Source organism: Hyaena hyaena, unplaced genomic scaffold, assembly GCF_003009895.1.
Source record: "Hyaena hyaena isolate Hyena2069 unplaced genomic scaffold, ASM300989v1 scaffold_115, whole genome shotgun sequence".
NCBI classification, from domain to species: domain Eukaryota; kingdom Metazoa; phylum Chordata; class Mammalia; order Carnivora; family Hyaenidae; genus Hyaena; species Hyaena hyaena.
The window spans coordinates 1,224,565-1,241,076 of NW_024080747.1; the positions used below are offsets into that span (position 1 = coordinate 1,224,565).

Sequence of the window (16,512 nt, forward strand, 5' to 3'; positions counted from 1 at the left end):
TGATGTGGGGCTCAAACTTACGACTTGTGAGATCATGACCTGTGCTGAAACTGAGTCGGACGCCTAACTGACTAAGCCACCCAGGACCCCCAATTTCCTTTTAATTTTAGAGCTTCTTTATGTGAGTCAGGGTCCCCCCTTTCCACTATCGAGTAGCATGCCTTATAAGGGGCCCTGAACTACTTTATAAAAATCTTTAGGAGCAAAAGAAAATTGTTTTAAAAAAATTTTTAATGTTTATTTATTTTTGAGGGAGCGACAGAACATGAATGGGGGAGGGGCATAGAGGGAGGGAGACACAGAATCTAAAGCAGCCTCCAGGCTCTGAGTTCTCTGCACAGAGCCCGTCGTGGGGCTCAAACTCATGGGCTGTGAGATCATGACTTGAGCTGAAGGCAGGTGCTTCACCAACTGAGCCACCCAGGTTCCCCAAAAGAAAATACTTTTATGATGGGCATGGAGGAGGACACTTGTGGGGATGAGCACTGAGCGTTATGTGGAAACTGATTTGACAATAAACTATTTGTAAAAAAAAAAAAAAAAAAAAACAACAAACTTTTATGAGTGGTGGCTTAGGATAAGATAAAGAGACTCTCTTAATGAATTACCATATTCACATATATTTGCATATGTGCCTAATCAGCCTAGAGGCACAGTTGGTTTCACCATTGATAGCACCGACCATCATGTTAGACACAAACTATAGTTTGAGTGATTTAAAAACACTGCCACCTCCACTGGGGGGTCTGAGAAGACATGGAAAGAGGTGATTATAATGCATGTTGCTGAGAGGTATTTGAGAAAGGAGGTCCTGGATCTGAAGTTGCTGAGTGAGGTCCCTGTTGTCTCTCCTTGTGGATTTCCATGACCTCATTGCCGTCTCCCACGCAGGATGGCACGTATGGGCTGAACTGTGCGGAACGCTGTGACTGCAGCCATGCGGACGGCTGCCACTCCACCACGGGCCACTGTCGCTGCCTCCCTGGATGGTCAGGTGAGCCCAGGACCACTACTTAAATCGGGAAACATACCAGTTAACACCTGGCGTTCTTCCTTGCTACTTTGCAGAAATGCACCCAGGTTAACTTTTTAGAGAAGAAAAAAGAGTAAAGCCTCCCGTAAACTGCCACGTTTTTACCCAAGAAGGACAAATTAATCTGTTATCTGGGAATGACTTCTTTTTTTTATAAATGTTTTATTTTTGGGAGAGAAAGAGAGAGAGGAGGGGGAGGGGCAGGAAAAGATGGCGACAGAGGATCCGAAGCAGGCTTCAGGCTCTGTGCTGACCGCAGAGAGCCCAACACGGGGCTCAAACTCCCAAACCATGAGATCATGACCTGAGCTGAACTCAGACGCTTAACCGACTGAGCCACGCAGGCACCCCGAATGAATTCTTGTTGAAACATAGAGGAGCAGTTCTCTTGAGCCTCAATGGAAGATCCAACTGTCACAATTTAGACCAGCAAGAGGGGGAAAATGTTTTTTGCTATGAAGGGTTTACCAAGGCTTCTGTGGTATTTTTGAGCCTTGAGGAAGGATTATTGAAATCAACCACAAGAATATAACTAAGTTCACCTTGGTGAGGCAAAAGTGTTAAATATTAATATTAATGTGGTTAATATGCAGGTATTAAAATATTCATTGCTAGACACAAAAGCTTTAAAACTATTTCTTATGACAATACTAAGTCATAGAAATTCCTTATACTATTGAGTGCCAGTTTTGTAACCACAAGGTGGAAGTTTCTCCTTATTAATATGGCTTCATGGTTCCAGCCAGGAAGTTTATCAAACTAATGATGGTGTTGGAAGAAGAAGAATGTTTTTGCTCATGATCAGCAGACTTGGGAGAGGGTACTAAGTGTCCAAGCAAACCGAGATCCTGCTTTTCTGTTTCTTCCATCAAGTCAAGCCTATTTTGTAAAACAAAAATGAAAACAAAACTCTAAAATATGAATAGAATTTTAAAAGCTTATCTAGCAAAATTACAAATGGGAGTGCACCAAGAAAAGTGTTGAATGTTGGGGTGAATGGACTGGGTATATTTGTGAGCATTTCTTCTGAAAGTAAAATAAAATGTTGATTGCTAATGTGACAGTGGAGAGTGAAGTACTGGGTAACTGGGGACCAGAGGTAGGTAAGTGAACCAAAACTCTCTTTTAAAATTCTCACTCGAAGTCATGTGTGTGTGTGTGTGTGTGTGTGTGTGTGTGTGTGTGTGTGTGTATCTATATATGTTGTACTTGTATCTAAATATATTGGTGTCTGGGGCGCCTGGTTGGCTCAGTCGGTTGAGCGTCCGACTTTGGCTCAGGTCATGATCTCACAGTTCGTGGGTTCGAGCCCTGCATCAGGCTCTGTGCTGACAGCTAGCTCAGAGCCTGGGGCCTGTTTCAGATTCTGTGTGTCTCTCTCTCTCTGACCCTCCCCTGCTCTTACGCTGTCTCTCTCTCTCTCTCCCTCTCTCTCTCAGAAATAAATAAAACATTAAAAAACATTTTTAAGTTTAAGTTGAAAACATTAAAAAAGAACATTTTAAAAAAGCAAATAAATACATTTGTGTCTATATTTAGAGAAGAGAGGGAGATTTGTGGGGCAGAACTGTCTCCCTATTGGTGATGCTTCAGTACTTTCCAACATAGTTTTTTAAGTTCTCTGCTAAAAGAGAAATTGGTAGTCATATGCCAGGTGTCCTCATTAGTGATGGTTCATGTTTTGAGAAGGAGAAGAGTCTTATGCCTCCATACCAGAGATGTGACATTTAGAAATTATGGAGTTAGGAAGGTCTTACCTTTTAGCAAAAATGCATAAAAGGAGGAACAGAAAAATAACAAGTAGTCCTTATTGAATGGTTTACTGCAGACTCACAGCAGCTCTGTGAGGTAGGAAATATGTTTCTGTCCTTTTACAGACAAAGAAACTGAGGCACCAAGAAGCTGAGTGGCTTGATCAAGGCTGCAGGGGCAGTAAATGTGAGAGAGGGGATTTGCACCATTGCTCCCCCACTGCCTCTCCAGCTCTCTTAATTACTGAGCCCTCTGATATACACAGACTTCTTCCAGAAAGTTCTGGGCACGGGGCAGTTAGGCTGAGATTAATTCTGAGCCTGGATGAGAACTTCTGAAAATTTTATGACAGGACCTGGTGATAAATGCTGATAAGCAGCAACCTCTTCGTGTGTGTGTGTGTGTGTGTGTGTGTGTGTGTGTGTACATAGGGAGAGAGAGAAGATGTATATATGAAGAGGTTGCTATTTATTACCTCTATATACATATAGGGAGAGAGAGAGAGGGAGGCGGAGGCAGAGACAGAAAGATATACCATAGACTTCACCTATTTAAATTGTATAATTCAGTGGTTTTTCATATATTCAAAGAGTTGTACAACCATCATCATGATCATTTTTAGATTTTTGTCAGTTCTTAAAGAAACCCCATTAATACTTATTAGAAGTCATTCTCCATTTACCCCCAACTCACCACTAGACAACCTGTCCCCCTTCTCTACATCCTGGGAGACCACTGATTTTCTGTCTCTATAGGTTTGCCTTTTCTGCTATTGTATGGATTCATGCAATATGTGGTCTTTGGTGACTGGCTTCCCTCTCTTGGCTGTTTTCAAGGTTCATTAATTTTGGAACAGATATCATTCTTTCATTCCTTTTGAGTGCTGGCTAATAGTCCATGGTACGGGTAGACCACATTTTATTTGCACATTCATAAGTGATGGACATTTGGGTTTTTCCACTGTCTGGCTCTTTTGGATAATGCTGTTATGAACATAGTACAAGTTTTGTGTGGATGTGTTTAGAGTTGGTATATATTTAGGGGTCAGATTGCTGGGTTGTGTGATAATGCTAAGTTAAACTTTTGAGGAATTGCTACATTGGTTTTCAAAGAAGCTGCACTATTTTACCTTCCCACCAGTAATGTAAGAGGTTTCTGTATACTCACCAAAACATTTTATTATCTGTCTTTTTGATTATAGCCATCCGAGTGCCGTGAAATGTTATTTCGTTGAGTTTTTGATTTGCATTTTCCTAATAAGTGATGATGTTAAGCATCTTTGGATTTCGTTTTGGCCACCTGTATATCATATTTGTAAAAGTGTCTATTCAGATCCTTTGCTTATTTTTTAATTGGGTCATTTGTCTTTTTATAACTGAGTTGTAATATTTCTTTATATATTTTATTTGTATATTTCCCATCAGATTTGCAATTATTCCCTCTCATTCTGTGTGTTACTTTTTCACTTTCTTCATGGTGTCTGTTTCCATAGAAAAGTTTTTATTTGATGATGTTCAGCTTGTTTGTTTTTTTCTTTTGTTGCTTGTGCTTTTGGTGTCAAATGTAAGAAATAATCGTCTAGTCCAGGTCACAAAGATTTGTGCCTGTGTATAAACATTTCAGAGCTTTAGCTTTTACATTTAGGTCTTTGATCCATTTTGAGTTTGTTTGTATATATGGCTTGAGGTAAGGGCCGAACCTCCTCCTTTTGCTTCCTGATGTCTAATTGTTCCAGCATCGTGTATTGAGAAGATCATTCTTCCTCTGCTTCGCCCTCACCATCTTGATACCCTTATCAAACATCAGTATTTATGTCTGGACTCTCACTTCTATTCCATTGATACATATGTCTATCCTTCTGCCAGTACCATGTTGTTTTGATTATTTTAACTTTGTAGAAAGTTTTAAAATGCGGGAAGTGTGAGTCCTCCAACTTTGGCCTTCTTTTTCAAGATTGCGTTGGGCTATCCTGGGTCCTTTGAACTTCTCTATGAATTTTAGGGCCAGCATGTCAATTCCTGTGGAGAAACAAGGTTGATTTAATGAAGACTGAGTTTATAGATCAATGTGAGGAGTATTACCAACTTGACAGTACATATCTTCACATCCTTGAACAGAGAGTGTCACCAGTAACCTCTTCACTGGTGTCTCTCAGTCCTTTGGAATTTGTTGAGAGCTACTGTGGCTTCTGACAGGAGTAAACTGAGATGAACTGTCATATGCCTGATTTGTAGTGTCTGGGAGCCACCTTGGAAAACAGACCAAGGCTGGCGTAATTGACTTTTTCTGTCAAAAGAAGTTACCCACAGACACAAGGACTCCCTCACCTTCTAGTTTCTCCTTGACTTGCAAAAGCTAAGATAACTCTGACTTCACAGTGTGAAATTCCACCTCCCCATGTTTCTGTGGAGCTTCACTTACTCAGTGCTACAACTACATTGCTCTAGGGAATAAACCAGATTTTGTGACTTCCCTAGGGTTCTTGACATTCTCAAATAGAATGACCAGTACCAAGTTCTCTGTGACCACAATGAAGTCACATAGCATTTTGAACCCGCTGGCAAATTCAGACCTTTTCTAACAGAGAGGCCCGGTCATCTGGTTTGGACCATGCTCCACCAAATACACTTTTGTTTTATGACTATAGAGGAAGAGTGAGGTGTTCCTGAACACAACGGTCCCTGCTCAAGTATCTACCTGCTTTGATGATTTAGAGCCAGACTGTGAAAGGCATACTCTAGTCTATATGAAAAAAGCAGGAGATATGATTTGGCCTGAAGCCAGCCAGAAAATGTGTTTGTTACATTCCACAGTCTGGGTCATGGGGTAAGACAAATGATCCCATCTGGCCTTAGACCTATGGAGCTCCTGCGGGAATGCAGCGACGTTGTCACACAGCATAATCTTATAATACTCTGTCCATCTGTGACTGGTTGCCCCACTGTCTCTTTGCCTCATGGCCCCAGTGTCTCATTTCTCTGGATCTTCTGTGTAAGTTGTTGATCCGTGAGGATCTATGACTGCTCTGAGACTTTTTTTTTAAAGAGAAGTCATCCCACATATTCACAAAACACATTCGTATAAGCAAACGTACATAGGGGGGAAGAAGGTTACTCAGACTCTGGAAAGCACCCTCCAGTTACACCAAGAATTGGTTTATTTTCCCAAAGGGAAGGAAGAGTAGACTCTGTGTTATTTACATAGAATACCATTTCTAGGTAGACCCAGATAATTCTAGGTCTCAACAAACGTGCTTTTGAGTAAGTACCTCGAAAGAATGTTTCTGAACATAAAGAATGCCTTGCTTTTCATTTGGATTCCAGATGCAGGGTGAGATAAACAACATGAGCCTAGGTAAGTAAATGATTCAGGTTCCTCTTCTCCCTGTTGCCAAGATTGCTTTAGATGTGATATTGAGTCACTGGACAAGGCAGTCATGTGTGGATTAATAGTGGGGCTTCAATGCAGTTAACACAGGGACCTAGGGTCTTCCCCTGACCAAGTCAAGAAGAAGACAAAGTCACCAACAGTGCCTGGGTCACTGAGGACATCGTGGGGAGTTGCTCATCAGTCCTCTGTGTTTCAAGCCAGAGATAAGGGTTGCGAGAGCTTTATCCCTCTTTCTGAAGAAACTGACACACCTAAATTGAGGAAATAAGATGTTAACCTAAGGAAATCTACTTGCTTTCTCGCAGTAGGGTTCATCCACCAATCCTCATGACTTTGCCCTCATTTTTAATGTTTGATTGGCTTTTTCTCTTAAAGGAACTCACACTCTATCATTGATATTTCCATTTTACCTGGTTATAAAAAAAGGTTTTCAAGAATGTACTGCCATACAGATTACCCAAAGCAAAAGCTGCATCTGACATCCCACATACTATTTCCAAGAGAAATGTACCATTAAAAAAAGAAAAGCACTTTTGTTATGTGTAGTTATTTAAAACCTTAATATATGGATATTTTTATCCCATTGACTACTTTACCAAAAAGAGGGAGATTGTAGTAAAAAAAAATGGGGGAAATGAAACACTATCCAAAACATAGGCTGTGTCCTGGGCTCCTTCTCCCATACCTCTACACACACACACACACACACACACACACACACACACACACTGCTATAAAGTGAGATTGGCTTTTCAAATAATTATTCTCAAGTTCCAGATGTCAATGAAATGTAATTAGTTGTGTGTGTGTGTGTGTGTGTGTATGTTTCTATAGTTCCAGAGTAGTAAAGTAATACGCTTTATAAAGTATTTTCCTTTCTGCCCTGACTTCAGTCAGCCAGAACACCTCTTTCCTGAGTATTATAGCCAATCAAGATTTCGTTCCAGCTCTGTGGGAACATATGCTGTCCCCAGCCTGGTTCCCATCTCTGGCTAAGATCACTGTCACCTGGGAACTTTTTAACTTGTGTATTCCCTGTCCCCACCTCACACCTACTGAATGACGATCTGGAGGGTGAGTGAGGAGGGCGGAGCCACTGCCAGCCCATAAAACACCTTTTGCGCAAATTTGGAGAAGGTTTGGAAATCCTTCAGGATGTAGTTCTTGGCAGGTGGAGGGCAAGTGGGATTTCTGCCCTCACTTAGCCCTGTGGCCAGAGGCTCTTGTGAAGTGTACAGCCTGCACAACTTTACTTGGTGGCCTCATTTGTCATTTCACAAGTGGGGCACCTGGGTGGCCCAGTTGGTTATGCATCCGACTTTTGATCTCACCTCAGGTCTTGAGCTTAGGGTTGTGAGTTCATGCTCTGTGTTGGACTCTGCACTGGGTGTGAAGCCTACTTTAAAAAAGGTTGCACCAGTGGCCCATGCAGTGACAGTTACCAGTCTGTAGAGTGGCCTCTGCCATGCATTTTTACTTTCACTATAGAAGAGGTGAGGGTCCCAGGAAGCATTTCTGTGACAGAAGCCTCATAACCAGTGACAAAAGGCTTAGGGATGCGTTCAAACCGGAAAAAAAAAAGTTAAATGCTAAACTAAGAGAAAAGAGATTAAGACACCAGATCAACCTCTAGAAGTTGTGAGAAAGAGAGAGGGACTGGCACCACGTAGGAGGGTGAGGAGGGGCACAGGGAACAGGGAGAGAGGTGGGGTGCTTATCGGAGCCCAGCCAGGAGTGGGGGCATTAGAAAGAGGAAAAATCCTGCAGGCACATTTAGGAGAAGAGTCCAGCTTTAATGCTCTCCCCAGCAAGCACAAGTAGGCGCTCTCAGCCCCTCTCCAGGAGGACTACCCCTTCTGTGAGTTTCCCCAAACACTTAAGTTTGACCAGGTGAGTCTGTGAACTGCTACTTTAGCTACTGATCTGTCCCAAAGTGATCTCTCCTGTGGCTTTAGTGATGCCTGAGTTATAATAAGTCGGGGGGAGTGGGAACCTACGTTTCTTTATGCAGTGACATAAAAGTGCAAGTTCAAGTGCACATGAGCTTTAATTAACATGCATGCATCCAATCAAGCAGGGTATTAAAGGGTGGACAATATTTATCCAGCATTTATGTCTGTCTATGTAGTTTTGTGGGGAGTCCTATAAAAGCAGAATGTAGGGTCTCTGGGCTGAGAGTGGAGAAGGAAGAGGCTTGCCTTCCCCAAAGAAAGCTGCAGAAAAAAACAGAGCTCCAAGGGCCCTCCATCTACCTACAGTCTGTTCTGTTTACTTTTATCCAGGTCCAGCCTGACGTAGGTCATGCTCTCTGGTGTTTTTGACTTGCAGCTGCAAATGCACACATTGATGATTTGTACGACTTATCAGTACATCTTTTTCAACTTGGTCATCTCTGTAAAGCAGATCCTTTTATAATCCATCTTTAAAAGTCATAGTATCCAAAAGACAGATTTGACTTAACAACCACGTGTTGATGGTCTCCCAAGTTGCATGCAGCCATGGTGCTGGGTGCTGGGAGCATGAAGGGAAAGCGATGCCAGCTCCTGGCCTGCAGAAATTCACGTCCTCTCAGGGCAGACCCTGCGTGGGCAAGGTGGACATGCCTGTGAATAATGTCTCTACACCACCAGTAAGCCCGCACTTAGTTAGCGAGAGGATTTAGAAAAACAGAAAAAGTGTTATGACTCTATACTGTGGCTCTCCTCTTCTGTAGTCATGAAGCCCAATTATTATAAACAAATCTCTATCTTCCCTCTAATAGATGTTTAATAGCTTGTTGCTCAGGAACCAGACATCGAATTGAAACATGTCCCTCACTCACTAATGCCCCAAAGAGTGCAGCAGTACTGGCCTCAGGAATACGCACAATTAGCAAGAAGAGGCGTTTGGGTTCTATCTCTGAGAGGGAGAAGTAATGACACCCCAGATGATTTATTTTACTGCATTCATGCAATCACAAATGCCTAGTGAATGCTGGTTTCACATTGAGGCTGCTGGCATAATGCATCAGGCATGAAATGCAAGAACATTTCTTTAGAGCTGCTTAGCTGAAGTTTATCACGATCATTCAGCCATTGCCTAGCAACTTGGGAAGGCTATCAAAGAGTTCTTTGTCCTCATTCCTGGCAAAAACAGTCCCTCACAGATCGCCTTATCAGCATTAGAACGTTTATCAGGGGAAAAATGCTTCCATTGAAGCGGAGATCTTTGCAAATTTAAAGATACCCCCTTCCCATTTTGTCCCCTCTTCCAAATGCGTTAGGGAGTTGTTTCCTGAAGTAATTCCTATTAGAGCCTGTATCTCTTCTTTGATAAACATCCCAAAAGAATTTCCTCAAGGTGCCTCCATAATTCTTTGATTGCTTTGTAATCTGGGCTTGCATTAAAAACCACAGACCTGAGCTGATGAAGGTATATCTTCTCAAAAATCAGCAAGCCGGACATTGCCACCACCTTCAATGGGAAAGGTCACCACTTTAGGCGTATAAAATATAAACATGCTGTGTTTACTGGTCTGCACGTGCCTCTCATCACTTGTTTAGAGAAAGAAAGAATTATATGGTTGCTCCTCCCAGCTGGAAATGGTTCTGAATATCATGTTGGAAAAAGAGACTTTGCTTCTTGCTTCATTCAACAAATCTTTAACAACCTCCATGTGCTGGACACTGTGGTGAACAAAAACACCCACCATCTCTTTTTTCTGGAGCTGCTAGAATTCATTCATTTCCCTGTGCAGACTATGGGGCCGGGAGGAGCCAGTGCAGGTATAGATCTTTCATCTCCATTCTCTCATGCATTTCTGTGGGATATATTCTCCCCTGACTCCCAACTGCCCATTGACTTAGTTTAAAACCTTGTCATGTTTATGTGTTTATTTTACCTGGATAACCCCAGACGGCCACCTGACAGTCTTGTTTCTTCCAGACTCGTCATCCTCAAACTGTCTTCTGCCCTCCTGCAAACCACGAATTCAGTTATGTGCTTCTCCTGCTTAATTGTCCATTTGGTCCCTGTCAACCCCAAGGGGGAAGCTCACGCTCCACAGTGTGGTGTTCTTGGCTTTGTGTATGTGACCACCGCCTGGCTGCCCCAATACGTCTCCTGTTCGTCCCACCCAAGTTTCAGCTGCCTCAATTTCCACACGCTTCTTTGGGCTTCTGAGCCTTGCACCCACCATTCCATTAGCTTCGAACACTTCTCCACCTTCACAAGCTCTCTCCTTTTCTGACTGTGATCCCAAGGCAGATTTATGTGTGTCTGTTCTGGAGCCATTATCATTCTAGAGTTGAAGTTCTTTGTTAGAGATCTTATCATCAGCAAGCCAAGAGCCAACGGATCCCTTGAGTGTTGATTAAGTTGAATTCTCTTGTCTGTCTTTGATGCAAAAGGAAACAGAAAAATGTCTTGTAGGACTCCAGCAAAGTTTGCAAAGATCGGGATGAGATCAATGGGAATAATTCAGGAATAACACACACACACACACATACACACGCACACACACACACACACACACACAGGTTAAAGCAAACTTATAATTCCCTATCCTGAAAAAAGTTTTACTGAAGGGTTAGCCTTACATAGAGGTCACATCAGTAGCCATATACCTAGTGTGACATAGAGAAGCACTTACCCGGGTAACCCTTCTGTGAGCCTCACTGCCTGATATTTCACAATTAGAGATTTATTTCTTGGGCTTCTCACATGTATATTCTCTTAAAATATTAGTATTCTATAGAGAAGGGAACAACTCAGCAGTAATCAATTTACCTTACCTTTTCCTGACTATAAGATGAAAGGAAAGATAATAGAAGGGCACAGAGTTCTGAAGGGGAGAAGCAGCAATAGGAGAAAATAGGACAGGAAGAGGGAAAAATGCAGCTTCATGCTTTTTTCTAGAATTACCCCCTGAGGCATACTTTATGTTTGTCTACAAATACATTAGGCATTAATTTCTGAAAAATGATGACTCATTTTACTGATGATAGAGAAAAAGAAAAGCGAGTGAATTTTTAGAGGAAGTTTGTCATAGAATTACCATAACTTACTTTCAAAGGAAAGAATTATTTGCAATCCTGAAATAAAAGATTTTTAAAAGTAAGCTTGGTTCTGCTATAATATGCTTCTATGATTAGAGACAGAAGATTTGATAGATGATCTCTAAAATTCCCTGCGATTCTCTGGAAATGAAATCACGGGTAAATCATATGAAACAAGCATATCATTGTAATGGATCTCCTTGCTATATCGTGGGCCTTGTTACTCTATGAAAATTACCTCGATAAAGTTGATTATGACAGATGGCTATGCTATCCAGCTGGATAAACCTATTAGGGAAGAGGACTCAGATATGAAATAAAGGATCACTTTATTCATATTTGCCAGTCTGCGCTGGGGTCAGTTTTCTTAACATGCTCTGATTGAGAATGTGCTAAGTCACATATAAATTATGATAATCTATAATGTAAAAAAGCAGCAGATAATGTTGACCTAAAGTGTACTCCATTCTGACTTAGCTGCATTAACTCAATGTGATGGAGAGATTTGGCAAGTAGCTGAGGAACCAAATCACCGTAATAGCTAAAACCCCCGTTCCTCAAGCTCCCACCTCACAAAAATGTGCCAAAAATGAGGACTAATTTTCAGGATGATTCTCAGCTTCCACTTCTCCAAAGTCCTTACTGGGATTTGCATGGATGGCTCCAGACCAAAATGGCCAGATTTGTCTGAATATCTGTCAGGCAAGAGTCCCCATCTTAGCTGCCATTACATAAGCAGCTAAGGTCCTGGTCAGAGCTCAGGACCTGAAATTTGAAAAGAGAGTGAAGCCTGTAACAGATTACCCTTGTTGGTACTTCCTGGAAGTTCACAAAACAAACTTTTAAGTGGTTTACTCCTTTAATAAACGCTCTGCCTCGTGTGCTGTGAGCCCAAACACCAGATACAACTCTCTAGCTGGTGAATCACATTTGGTGAGCATAGCATTTTGTAACTCCGCCTCAGCTTTTCAAAAGAGATTTGAAAAGAAAAAGAAAAGATAGAATGTGTCTGAACTCAAGAAACAAAAATGACAGGAGGCCAAAATTCCATATTTTATTCTATAGGGAAGATACTTAAACCCCAATCTGCTTCCAACAGGTCTGATCTCCTTCTTCAGCCCACAGTGCAAGCTAAAATAATAGTCTTTTGTTGGTTCAATCTAGGCACAATGAGGTCTGTGAGCTTTCATGCCTACTTAACAGCCTTTACCATGTGGGGGATTTTCAGAAGGGGGAGCATGGGAACAGTCAAAAGTAGAGTTATGGCTCAGCAGAAATGATGGTACGGGTTAGCGATGTTCACCTTACGGTTTGGGGCTGCCTCTGTTTTAAGGTTTGGGCCACGGTAATTTTTCTTCTCATCAGTTGCGAAGCAAAAACTGTAATACAAAACACGGCTTTCTCAGCCTCCTTGGTGCCGGGTGGTGACAGCATTCTGGAATCCCTAAGTGCGTGCGTGCTTGTTCTTACTGCGTTTTCACTTGGTCTGAAGCCAGTAGTCGCCAGCTCACTACTAATTATAACTCATTGCTTCTCAATGCAAAGAGCAGGTCTTTGAGTCGTGGGGGGGCGGGGGGGGGTGGTAATCCTGACTTACGAGAAAGAGGCTCCTGTTGTATTTCAGATACAAACTTCCCAAAGAGTCTTCTATTTACCTCAAATAAAACCTGGTTTTATTTTTATTTTTGTGACTCTGCTTTTCCCCTTGTGTTTTCCTTAGGCATTTGTTCATTCAGGAACAACTCTAGAGTGTCTGTCTCTGGGGTGAGAGCTAAACACCTACATATAGTATCCTAATAATCAATAACTTAGACAACAGCTGTAAATAAGATCAGTTGTGATATTCTGCCCTTGCCTGCCCAGTGCCAGATTAAATTCTTAAAGAGGAATTTAGTGGCCCAGATTAGCGTATCTTTCCATCCTGTACAATGTAGCATCGACATGTTTTTTCTTTATTTCTTTTTTAGATTTTTAAATGTTTATTTTTGAGAGAGAGAGAGAGAGAGAGAAGGAGCTGGGGAGGGGCAGAGAGAGAGGGAGGCACAAAATCCAAAGCAGGCTCCAAGGTCCGAGCTGTCAGCACAAAGCCCAGCGTGGGGCTCAAAGCCACAAACCCCGAGCTCATGCCCTGATCTGAAGTCAGACACTCAACCAACTGAGCCACCCAGGCACCCCTATCATCAAAGTGTTTTTAAGATGGTGTTTGCTCCGGGGGAGAGTTTTCTTTACGTAAAACAATTTAACCACTTTTTACTTGTCTTTATCTTTTTTACAGCTTTGTTTGCTTTTCTGTAAAGATAAAGGATGGGGGAAGAAGGAAGTTGCTTAGGGCTTGCTGATAAAAGTATTTTTGATAAATTTTGCCTTTAATAGACAGAGCCCTTGGGCTTCCCATTTGCTTTGTCCTTCTAAAAAAGAAAAATCACTAACTTGACATTAAATTATGTATATATAAAAAAGAAAAATCAGTATAACAAAGGTGTTTTATTCTTGCTCTTTTATGACTTGGTAGAAAATGTCCTGGGATTTTTAATGTTATGATGATACGATACATGATTACCCAGCATATGATGAGGTACTGATGTCTGTAAGTGAATTCTGTAAGTGAAACTTATGCCCTCCCGCTCGTGGATAACCCAGCTCGATACTGTGGCCTTCCTCTTCCTCTCCCTCCTCCTCATCTGAGACTTTGTGTCCCAGAGGCGCCAGCCCCCACTGCCTCTTACTCAGCCTTGCCCGTGTGCGTTATTTCAGGTGTCCACTGTGACAGCGTGTGTGCGGAGGGCCGCTGGGGCCCCAACTGCTCTCTGCCCTGCTACTGCAAAAACGGGGCTTCATGCTCCCCGGATGATGGCATCTGTGAGTGTGCACCGGGCTTCCGAGGCACCACGTGTCAGAGAAGTAAGTGTCTCGTTAGGTGGAAATGTCTGCCTTCCCTGCTCAGTTACCATGTGCAGATTTATTGTCTCTGTCCCGCACCTCAGTTCCTGGTGCTGTTCTGTTGCAGTGGAGTGGGGAGGAGACTCTAATAGGTCTTCCTGTCCCTTGGGGAGCTGTCCTTGATAGCACTGCCCGAGAGCTTTATTCGTTTCAACCTTCAGGATGAGCCTAACAGATGGGGCTTTAGCCTTTCCTTCCCCGTAACGATTTCAATGCCTCATTGGCATCATCGTCAGGATATGTTTTTTGATCCTGCCTTAAATCTTGCAAATGGTGTTCCAGAAATCCAATGACCTGTAAATATTTGATTCAGCAATTTTGGCATTGGCCTTACCTCAATTACCAGAAGTCAACATCAGCCAAACCTTGCGGCAAATCATACGTCTTGCTAGTAGTCTCACAGCCAGTGCTGCGGGGGAAATGGAATTGCAGTGTGAAAAATGGGGGCTGTTGACATTGGTTAATGGGATTTTTAAGAGAAAAAGGGATCCATAAGATTTTACTAAATCTTTTAGTAAATGTAATCAAGAAAAGAATATATGGCTCTAAGATACATTATCCTAATTTTTAGATTACTTTTTTTTTTTTTCAGTAAAAGCTCTATGCATTTGTCCAAGTAATATCTTGAGAATCTAATTATGTAGCATTTTGCTTGCTCACTTCTCAATCATAGTCATTAATCTGGACCATGCTGAGGAGGAACAATCTTTTAATTCTGACCGTAGATCTATTTATTGCCAGTAATGACTCTTAAAGAAAAAAGGATCAAGACATGGCTTGAGAGTATTTATTTGGCCTTATTCGATTTTAGAATTTTATTTCCTTTCATTTATTTGTTCAACAAAAATTCTTCAGGCCCCTGTTCTGTGCCATGCCTCAAGTTAATTGGGACCATAAATGAGAAAATAAAGAGGACTGAGACATTTGCCTGCCCTCCAGCGATTCAGTTTAGTGATTTCTTTTCATTATTAAAGAGTACCCTTCTTCCTTTGGTGCCTGTTTTAGACTTGGAAAATTCTCAGTATCGTTAAATAAAAAAAACTTTTTTTGCCCCAAACTTCCACCTAGATCCCAATGCAGAATTTGAGAGGAAGACGTCTCAGGAAAGATAACTGTCGATTTCCATTCTATTTTCAGTCTGTTCCCCCGGTTTTTATGGGCATCGCTGCAGCCAGACATGTCCGCAGTGTGTGCACAGCAGTGGGCCCTGTCACCACATCACGGGCCTGTGCGACTGTCTGCCTGGCTTCACAGGTGCCCTCTGCAATGAAGGTAACTAAGGCACACAGTGCTTGGGGGAGGTGTGCGGTGACGGGCAGACCCCATGCAGTGTGTTCTCAGGCTTCCTCTCGGGCTTCACCGAGGACATGTTTTCAGCCACCAGCTCTCGATGCCTTCTGGTGTGCCTTTCTGCAGCTTCTGCAGAGATGACGAGGAGCCTTGGAAAAGCGGTCTTGCCACTGCAGCAGAGCCTCTCTATTCTCTGAGCTGTGCTGCTCTTCGGTTTTAATTGGAAACAGCCTCTCATGAAAAATCAATATAAGGAAGGGTTTGGACTCCCTGAGCGAGAAGCCATGAAGTCAGATTTCTAGAAATGTGATGATGTCTCCTGGTTTGTGATGCCTTAATGAGAATTTTTGGCTTCATGTGTTTCTAAAAATGAGCCCATTCAAGTCAACGGGTGCTGCTGAGTGGAGGCAGCTACTAAACGGGCAGCTGGGCTGCTGGGCTGGTGGCTTTAAAAGCTGTTTTCTGTCCAAGATGCTAGAGTTCCATGAGATGAGATGTAACTGTGCGTTACTGACCTACAACTTATTCACAGTGTGTCCGAGTGGCAGATTTGGGAAAAACTGTGCGGGAGTTTGTACCTGTACCAACAATGGAACCTGTAACCCCATTGACAGATCTTGTCAGTGTTACCCGGGTTGGATTGGCAGCGACTGCTCTCAACGTAAGTCTTAGTTAGGAACAACCATTGATATTCATTGGTTTTCAAATTCTTTATGATTGAAGTAAGAGTGTTGCTATAATCAAGAAATAATATATGTATAATTATAATATGCATTACTTTAATTTTTAAATGGCTTTCCCCCATTGAGAGTTCTATGCAATGTTCCTATGTGAAATCCAAATAATATCTTGGAAAAAACCTAAATGGGTAGCATTTTGCTGATTCACTTTTCACTAACTCTTAATCTGTAAAATGAGGGTATTGGACTCAGGAAATCCATTCTAGGTTTAATTTCAGACCTTGAATGTCAGCTGTCATTTTTCCCTTGTTCTTGGGCAAAATATGCAATTTCAGGAGAATTTTTTTTCTATTTTTTTCTTACTTCAGACTTACTATCTTTATGGAGCCAT

The 16,512-nt window shown here is 42.1% G+C and overlaps 1 protein-coding gene across 1 annotated transcript in view; it reads left to right on the plus strand.

Annotated features, from left to right (window-relative positions):
• Positions 1 to 16,512, plus strand: part of MEGF10 (multiple EGF like domains 10) — a 125,464-nt gene that overhangs the window by 90,362 nt on the left and 18,590 nt on the right. Inside the window, exons 12-15 of the mRNA XM_039236690.1 lie at positions 892 to 994; positions 13,966 to 14,112; positions 15,289 to 15,423; positions 15,974 to 16,102. Of these exons, the coding sequence (XP_039092621.1) occupies positions 892 to 994; positions 13,966 to 14,112; positions 15,289 to 15,423; positions 15,974 to 16,102 (514 nt within the window). The remainder of the gene's footprint in view (positions 1 to 891; positions 995 to 13,965; positions 14,113 to 15,288; positions 15,424 to 15,973; positions 16,103 to 16,512) is intronic.